Source organism: Poecilia reticulata, chromosome 18 (genome assembly GCF_904066995.2).
Source record: "Poecilia reticulata chromosome 18, P_reticulata-male-v2, whole genome shotgun sequence".
Taxonomy (NCBI): domain Eukaryota; kingdom Metazoa; phylum Chordata; class Actinopteri; order Cyprinodontiformes; family Poeciliidae; genus Poecilia; species Poecilia reticulata.
This window is the reverse complement of record NC_088847.1, coordinates 28,211,813-28,221,771: the sequence shown is the minus strand read 5'-3', so window position 1 is coordinate 28,221,771 and position 9,959 is coordinate 28,211,813. Positions and strand designations below refer to the sequence as shown.

Here is a 9,959-nt window from a genome sequence, read left to right as displayed (position 1 = left end):
ATTAGCAATGTGGGGCGCTGGACATCGAGAACAAATAACCACTATAGTCATAAACCCTATTTACCAGGGATTCATTTTACCTACGGATCACATGTTATTTTTAATAATAGCAAAGATGGTCTGTGTTTTTAATCCCGTGTGAATTGGCCATGTCAGTAATTTGTAAACAATGTGATTAGGCATGCCTGTAATTTGAACAGAAATGAACTGGATCTGAAACATAATTGCGCAGATTTTGTTTTCTTGGGTGCATTTTTATTTGCTTTTGGCGAAGAATGGAGGCTGCATTGAAAACTTTCTCGATCCTGGACCATCAAAACCTTGTCGACCCGTAACGTACAACGTGCAAGCAGTGGCCCACATCATGCATTTCACTGTGAGGTAAGAATAATTTTCTTCTGTTTGTAGCCTTCGGTTATAAAGCTAGTGTTAAGGAAGAATTTTTATATCACTGGTAAATTTAGCAAAACTCTGGCTCTGATACTTCCTTTTGATCCCGGGTTTTCTCGCGTGGCCACGTGCGGGGACAAAAACACAACAATGCGTGTTGACGTCACAGAATTACAGGATTTAATCCAATCAGAAGAAAATATAAGATAGTACAGGAAACTAAAGAAAGACAGATACAAACATTGTTACCTGAGACAAGAAGACAAAGAAATATCAAGGACGTCCTTGGAGAAAGAGCTGGTGCAGAAGTAAAATAAATCAGCTTTTTTCTGAATTGTTTCCCTTGTGCACAAACTTTTATACCTGTAGGTGTGTTTACCTCTTTAATGTATTCAAATAAGGCGTATCTCTACTTGACCAATTGGAAGGCATCTCTGGCCCTGTTAAATTTTAGAAAAAGTCCCGCAGTTTGGTCGCAAGATCAAACACCTTTTGTTAAATAAGGTAGAAGCAGACTCTCCGAATTCATGGTGGTTTATGGCTTTCACAGATCAGTGTGAAAAGCTAGAACTTCCTACTGATTGTTTCCCAACAGACAAAGAGCAGATCAGAAGATCTTGGCAAACAATCTGCTTTATATTTTACTGTTTTAACTACAGTAAAATATATCAATAGGTCAGAATATGTTATAATTTTAAACTATAATTATGGTATTTCAATCAAGTCATGATAAATTCTAAAACTAACTTATTTTAAATTTATTTTCTTAACACTATCCGGCCTCCTGCGGCTCTACAGCCATCTGGGCCAAGAGAAACAAATGCAGAAACCTCACAGGTAGCTGTGAAATTCTGGTTTCTCTTCTGCTCTGCCAGGAACAAACCTTTAATACTGTATTTTAATTCAATGAAAAGTTCTCCAAAAACCCAATTTATTCTTCTGCACTCAGCATCTCCAAAGTTTAGTCCTGATATCAAACCAAAAGCAATAGATAATAAACAGAAAATAATGAAGTACAATTCCTGTTTCTAATTAGGAATTAGAAACAAATAAGAATTGAGACTTTCATTCACCATAAACCTAAGTATTTTCTAATACTAAACAAAACATTTTCATGTGATTCTAATATAGTCAGAAATAATACAATTTCAAATACATTCATCATTAACTAAATTAATTCTAAAACAAGATAATAGAATTTTCAGTCAAAACATGTTATTAATACTAAGAAAAATGTCTTACAAATTAAATGTTAGTGATTTAAAACATTTTATGTTATATTCAGTTTTTGCACCATGTCAGATGTTAGTTCTGGAAGATTTCTCATCCTGGTTACGTGAACCGACCAAAGTTCCCTCTCTCAGAGTAATTCAAGTGATACCGTCCTCCACCTTCCTGCATATGTTAATTTATGACCTCCTGTCTTTAATGATAAGACCCCAGGGGTCTGAGCCGAAATTCTCTTGCAGAATCCTCTATTCTCCTTTGTATTTTAAATACTTAACCGAGCAATAGTTCTTTGGGTTTTAAATCACTAACACAAACCTGTTCAAACCTAAGAAATTCGTTCTAAAAGGTTTAAACTGTGTTAAACACTCAAAATAATAATTTTTCTCAACACTAGCTAGTGCTTGGTTATCCTGTGTGAATGCGAAATATAAAAAGTAAACGTTGGGAAGTAATTTATGTACTACATTGGGTCCCCATATAATGCTTATCCGGTGCGAATAGGGCTTTTGTCAGCTTTAATTTTCTTTGGAAGGTGTTTTTAGATCACAGGTGTGATGCTGAAATTTAATTTCCCTGTTGTTTGCACGTTAACACATAATACAATTAAGCTATACTGATAAAGCTTACATCTGAAATGATAATGTTTCCACTGTTTCAATAGCTAACAGGCGGGTAATGAGGGGTGGAAAGGTTTCCTCTTTGAGAGAGGAATAAAACTCAACCAGTGACAGACTGTATGTAAGCTTTGATATATAAATGAGCTTGAAAATTTGTAGTTTAGATTAAGATTTAATACCAAGGTAAGTCTTTATCTTTCATCAAATAGCATTATGTGGATGTGCACAGCCTAGAAAGAACCCAACAGCTTTTTCTTTAACTAATTATTTCAATTTTGTCAATGTTTTTACTTCCATTACAAAACAGAATTTTGACTTTATTCTCAGTATTTTAATGTTATTCATGAAAAACAAACTAAAAACCATCAAACACATCCACCATCTTTTCTCCTTCATAAAAACTTTAATTGTACATACATTTAAAAATTTTTTTAACATTAGCTGACATATTCAATGGCTGAAAGACAATTTCTTGGAAGCAGACATGCATAAGCTCACTGATGACCTTATAGAAGAATAACAATAGTTGCTTTTAAAAAAAGCGCCACATAACTGCATTTTATGCATAATTTAAACTAAGGCTGGATGTGGCCCCCGGGTCGTAACATGCTCAGCTTTTATTTTAGACCTTCCCCTTTAAGAAAACTCAGTACCACTTTCATCCTCTGCAGATGTTGCTCGAACGTGGAAGAAAACACAACAACATCCAATTCCAACAGAATACATATGTACTGCTGATCACCAAACGGTTGCTGCATCAACCTTTGGAAGGTGCTGGGTCTATTACAAAACCCAAAGGGGATTTGTAACTGGCATCTGGTTATACCCACTCTGTAAACTATGAAAGATTTCTTTCATAGTTTTACAAATAATCCATACACATGTAAAGTCCCATCCTTCTTAGCTGTGGCAACGGGACGAGTGTAAGGGATGCTGCTTTCTGTAATGACTTGTTGTTGCACACATGGATACTGTAGCTCTGTAAACAGGATATTTTACTTATAAATGAAAGATAATGGGTGCTTGAGTTTAGTCAGAAGAGGTGCTGCAGTTTCAAAGGTCGCTTTGATTTACGTTAAGTGTTTAGTTGCAGGGATGGCTTTACAAGCTGCTATTTGCTTAGTTTAAATAGTTCCTATGTGCAGTTGTTGATGGAACTGTGCAGTTTGCTGCTTTTTCAAGAATGACCTATTGCATGTGTTCTAGTTTGAGAAACAGATGATTAAATCTGGATGTAGATTTTAAACGCCAACCTTTGGATGGAAGTTGCTGCTGTCAAAACAGTTAAACCTTAAATCTTTATTTCAAACTGTTCTTATTACTGCAATTAAAGTCATATGAGTCGCCCCTTAACGTCCCTTACTCTGAAAACATTGATTTTTTTTTCAATGTTAACTTTATTATTGACATCCACCATTTTTTTCCTGCAACCTGTTCATTTGAAGATATTAATGAAAGGGCAAAAGGTCAACCAGCCCCTCAACTTTTATGAAATCCAAGTTTCTTTATATCTTTAAAATGATAGCGGCACAAACGAAAATTTTTGCGGCACAAACCAGCACTTACGTTTGACACTAATTTTGTTTGATTTCATAAAAGTGGGGGGGCTGGTTGACCTTTTGACCTTTACACTTTTATTAATATCTTCAAAGCCAAAGCAGCACAAACGAAACTTTTTGCTGCACAAACCAGCACATACGTAGCTGAGTTGATCGACACCCATTTTGTCTGATTTGAAGAAGGTGGGGGCTGGTTGACCTTGGATGACCTCTAGAAACATTTCTTTATATCTTTAAAATGATAGCGGCACAAACGAACATTTTTGGTGCACAAACGTAGCACAAACATTTGACACCAATTTTGTCTGTTTTGAAGAAGGTGGGGGGCCAACTTCCCTCAGGTTGTACAGGGATCAGCTTTCTTAACGTCTTTATGGAGCTACTTTATCGTCTTGTTTGTTGTTGATTATGGTGGAGTTTGTTTGGGTGCTGCCCCTTCTTGTTTCTGTTCAGCCATGGAGAGCTCAGATTAATCTTTATTCACCTAACTAATGATTAGTTTTTTGTGTTAAAAGTGTCAGGAACGTATGTTGAAATTACAGAATTCTATATCAAATGTTGATTTTATAATGTTTCAATATGTTTTATATCTTTAATTAATGTATATCACAGCTCAGAGATGCAGATCAAGACGGGTTTAAACTAAATCACATGGTATTCCCCAGACTTTGCAAAGCATTATTGTCTTGATAAAACAAAGTGAAAACGTTTTCTTCAACTCAAACTGTACATAATTGACTGGAAAGCAAAATCTAAAAGAAATCAACAACAAGAAAGAAACTTCCTGCGTCCACTGTAGAAAACTATCTTCCTTCTACATACAGACCAGGTTTCTGGATTCAGTTTTCTTCTGGGGTTTGTTGAAGTTGCATTGTTAAAATCAGGAAAGTGATCCATTTCATGACAAAATTCATTATTATCCTTTTTCTACTTCAGTGATTGAATCTGCTTCATGATACTTTGTTATAAAAATCTGAAGAAACTGATTTTGTGACATTTAGCAGAATTTAATTATTTAATCTTTCATCCTGAAACAAAAGTATAAGAACAATAAAGATGACCAAAGAAAACATTTTTATCAATTGTGCTTTATTTTATAATTTACTATTGTTTCTCATTTTCCTTGTCATTATTATTTTATGTTATTTGTGGGGAAAGATCACTTTTTGTAATGTGTTAACTGAGGCAACCTTTCCTACACAGTTTACAACATTTCCTGTCAGAAGAACTGATTGGTGTCAGAGGCTCAAGAGTTCAGTCACTTATTGCAAAAACATGTTTGTAATTCAAACACCTGTAAACGCAGTCAACAGCCCACATGGCCCTCATTCACAGAGAAATACAATCAGCAACATTAACCTGTGAAAACACACACTTTACATGGGAAAATAAGCTTTCTTTGAGTGTAGAAACAGGAGAGGCGACTTCCTGTATCAAAATACATCATCCTCTGGTGTAGATAAGATTTTACTTTGACTAGATATATGACCCTGTAAGGACACTAGAGTCTTCACGGCCTGAAGGTTACAGCTTGTAGCTGATGTGCACATTTGTTTCAGTCTTATCAATTTAGTTCAGCAACAACACAGAAGAAGAAATGACTTTTTTTTGCCGGAATGAGTGTGTTGGGATTATTTTGGGACTCCAGTTGAAAAGAGGGAAGTCTGGGCATCTCTGCATCTACAAACCGATCAAGGATAAGAGGAAGATTATGGATGAATTGGCACTCAGGAATATGAAACATCTGAACACCAGAAAAATGAAATTAATTAAATTATACTACAATCATCCTACACTGACTGGACATCTTAGTAAGGGAGACCGTTGAACTGATTTTCAGATGCCCTGGCAACTAACACTTTTACTATATTAACTATACTATTGATTGATTTGTGATGCCACTGCGTTTGCCTTCTGGTGGCTGGTCTGGCAGTATCAGGTCCTTACAAATCAAATATTTTTGATTTCCTGAAATACTGCAAACTTTGATTCAACCAATATTTCTATTGTGATGAGATCTGCTCTGCAAGGCTGTCTGCATTTGGATCATAGGGACAAATTCATGTTTCCAAATCACTGCACTGATCCTGCAGGAGGAGGAAGATCAGAAGATATAATTTACATCTGTGGTTTTCAGAACTGGTCCTTAGGAGCCACTGTCCAGGAGGTTTTGGGCATTTTCCTGCACCCACAAACCTGTTGGAAGTAAATGGATAACTGCTAGACTTCTGTAGCACTTAATTGCGTGTTTAGTGGTTAATACATTCATTCAATTCAGGTGTGATGGTGCAGAGAAATATCTAAAACATGAAAGACAGTGGATCCTGAAGATTAGGATTGAAAACCAATGATCTACATAAACCCTTTGTTAGAAACAGACTGTCTAAGGAATGCACTGTTTAAACAATGGAAGTGTGCTTGGTTTTTGTTTCTGCTGAACCTGCTTATTTGGAAAACTTCCTTATGCTGGAATACATAAGGAAGTTTTCCTTAACCATTTCAGCAGGGATGATGGTGTGTTGAACTATGCGAAGTGAGTTATCAACGTAACCACACATACAAAAAGAAACTCACAGTAAATTTGTCTGCTTATAATAGGTCCGGTGCTTTGGTGCTATGGCAGACATTCATCCAGCGGCCCGTCATGTTTTTCAGTTAAAAAATGTTTTAAGTTGACAGGAAATTTGAAAATATCACTTGATAATTATGTGTTATTGAAAGATTGGAAGATTAATATCTGAAGACCAACAATAAAGTCTTAAATGCAAACATTTTGTAAAGACATAAATAAATAAGCAATGCTTAGCCTGGTGGGACACAAGTAAAGCCTGGTGGACCTGCCAGGCTTATAATACACTAGGGGAAACCCTGCTTGATTCAACCAATGTGGTGATATGTGCTCTGTAAGTACTAGGATGTCTGTCTCTGGATCATGGGGACAAATTTATATTTCCAAATCACTGCGATGGAGGAGAAACATCAGGAGATATAATTTACGTCTGTAGATTTAAAACTGGTCCTCAGGAGCCACTGTCTAGCAGGTTTTGGGCATTTTCCTGGCCCCACAAACCTGCTGTAAGTAAATGGATAACTGCTAGACTTCTGTAGCACTTAATTGCATGTTTAGTGGTTAATGCATCCATTCGATTCAGGTGTGTTGGTGCAGAGAAATATCAAAAACATGAAAGACAGTGGATCCTGAAGCTTAGGATTAAAAACCAATGATCCACATACATTTTCTGATTTTAGACCCAGTGTTGGAAATGCTGAGAAATAACAAGTTTGTTAGAAGCAAAGATCAGCAGGAATGCACTGTTCAAACACTGGAAGTGTGCTTGGGTGTTGTTTCTGCTGAACCTGTTTAATTGGAAAACTTCCTTATTTTGGAATAGACAAGGAAGTTTTCCTCATGCATTCAGCATAACGCAACCAGGATTGCATAGGGAAGTTTTCCTCATGCATTCCAGCAGGTATGATGGTATGTTGAACTATGTGAAGTGAGTAATCAAGGAAACCACACATACACAAAGAAACTCACAGTATCTTTTAAATTTGTCCGCTTCAACCTCAGTGCAGCCACCATGTTTTGTTCGCCTGTATTGAAGGAGATGGTCTAAAAAAGCAGACTTTGATGCTGACATGTGCAGAGAAGTGTGGCGGCAGCTGGAATGTAGCCATGCTGTGAAAGGTAGACATGGAGATCAGGGAAAGGAGATCAGCAAAGAACCAGGTAACTAAGAGCGGTTCATGAGTTGGACATCTGAGTAGAAAATTTTTACAAACTCAATAGAAAGTGGGGAATACATGAAAATGTTCAAAAATTAAAATATAATAGTTTATCTGTGCTGCCCTTGTTGAATTACAACAAATTCTCTAAGTCCAGCCCAGAGTACAGGGTGTCATACTTAGAGGGTCTACTTGTTGCTGCTAAAGACTTAGCAGAGGAAACAGGGAGGTCCAGTGCTGACCGGTCCAATAACACCTTTTAACAGGATGAAGAAACTCTGTAGAAGATGAATAATTTCAGATGTGGTTTGAGTTTACAGTAGAAGATGACTGAGTTTTTGGAGGTTCAGGATGGTCATATCAAAAAAAGCTGTGAAGCATGATATCAGTTACATGATAACTATTGAAGTTTAGTGTAAATGAAATCAATTGTATGAACCCTATTCTGGTGGCCAACACTTGATGAAGACATGAAAAGTTAGGCTACATGACAGCATTAATTTTTCTCACATCATTGTCTGAGTTTGGAAACGTAGCTAAATGATGGGTAGCTAATCCATAGTAATAATATATCATGTTAAGCTTCTTAACAATATGTTGTTGTTACCTCTGTAACAAATATTAACTTGTGCAACATTTTTTGGGGGGGGAAGAGGGAAACTCACATGATTGTCTGAGTTTGGAGACATTAGCTTCAGCAATGTGTTTTATAAAGCTTATGCAAATTATTCATTACTTTCTGTTGATTCATTCACTCTTACATGTCACTGTGTCATTTTTGATTATTTTGTAATAAGTAGAATTGTTATTTTATTTCACAAACATTTATTTATGTATTTATATTAATTCTCCACCCAAAAATATGCCATATTCACCCACCCCATAAATATCAGAACATATAATTATTCATCTTTACCAAATATGGAGAAACAGAGAACAGAAAGAGTTAAACATCTTCTGGAAATCAGTCAGCCTGAAATTATGACTTCTTCCTGCTTTGAAAGAAAGGCATACCAGTTTATCCACATATTTTTAAGGTGGGTGTAACTTACATATACATATAGTCAGAGATGTCCGACTCAAACTGTCATTACTGAGAGATAAAATGGCTCAGAGAGGAGTTCAGCTGGAGAAAATCTCCTGTTCCATCTGCTTGGATTTACTGAAGGATCCGGTGACGATTCCCTGTGGACACAGCTACTGCATGAACTGCATTAAAGGCCACTGGGATGGAGAAGATCGGATGGAAGTCCACAGCTGCCCTCAGTGCAGGAAAGAGTTCATACCAAGGCCTGGACTGGAGAAAAGCATCATGTTAGCAGAGTTGGTGGAAGATCTGAAAGAGATTGGACTCCAAGCTGCTCCAGCTGATCACTGCTATGCTGGACCTGAAGATGTGGCCTGTGATGTCTGCACTGGGAGGAAGATGAAAGCTGTCAAGACATGTCTTGTCTGTATGGCCTCTTATTGTGAGAATCACCTTCAACCTCACTATGAATCTTCTACTTTTAAAAAACACAAAATTGTTGACGTGTCTGCTAAACTTAAGCAGAGCATCTGCTCTCGTCATGGTGAGGTGATGAAGATCTTCTGTCGTACTGATCAGCAGTGTATCTGTTATTGCTGCACTATGGATGAACATAAATACCATGCAACAGTCCCAGCTGAAGCAGGAAGAGCTGAGAAGCAGAGGAAGCTCCAGGTGAGTCGACAACAAATCTACCAGAGAATCCAGGACCGAGAAAATGATGTGGAACTGCTTCAACAGGAGGTGGAGGCCATCAATGTCTCTGCTGATAAAGCAGTGGAGGACAGTGAGGAGATCTTCATTGAGTTGATCCGTCTCCTCCAGGAAAGAAGCTCTGATGTGAAGCAGGAGATCAGATACCAGCAGGAAACTGAAGTGAGTCGAGTCAAAGATGTTCAGGAGAAGCTGGAGCAGGAGATCAGTGATCTGAAGAGGAAAGACGCTGAGCTGGAGCAGCTCTCACACACAGAGGATCACACCCAGTTTCTCCTCAACTACCCCTCACTGCCAGCACTCAGGGAGTCGACACACTCATCCAGCGTCAAGATCCGTCCTCTGAGATACTTTGAGGACGTGACAGCAGCTGTGTTAGAGCTTAGAGATATAATAGACGATGTCCTGAGAGACACGTGGACAAACATCTCACTGGCAATCACTGAAGTAGATACTTTTCTCTCAGTAGGTACCGGCAGTCAATTTTGTAATTATTATTTTTAGTACTCTAAATGCATTTTCTATTAAATGTATTACCAGAAAAGAGCAGAGAAAATTTTAGTCCATCATGTCTAATGGTTTTTGAGATTTTTGGGGTTAGGTGTACCTTGCCACAAACCCACCTTTGAATAGAAAAAGATGGGGTTATTTAAAGCCAATTACTCAAAAATTAAATCAATTTGACACTTAATTGTA

General features: G+C 37.3%; 1 protein-coding gene across 1 annotated transcript; it reads left to right on the top strand.

Annotated features, from left to right (window-relative positions):
* Window positions 1-8,606: 8,606 nt before the first annotated feature.
* Window positions 8,607-9,959, top strand: LOC145548924 (E3 ubiquitin/ISG15 ligase TRIM25-like). Its single transcript, XM_081600036.1, has one exon. The coding sequence runs from the start codon at window positions 8,628-8,630 to the stop codon at window positions 9,765-9,767; it is 1,140 nt and encodes a 379-aa protein (XP_081456162.1). The 5' UTR covers window positions 8,607-8,627; the 3' UTR covers window positions 9,768-9,959.

What these genes read in the sequence shown, in the direction of transcription:
- LOC145548924 (XM_081600036.1), top strand. Translation starts at nt 8,628, where the DNA reads ATGGCTCAGAGAGGAGTTCAGCTGGAGAAAATCTCCTGTTCCATCTGC.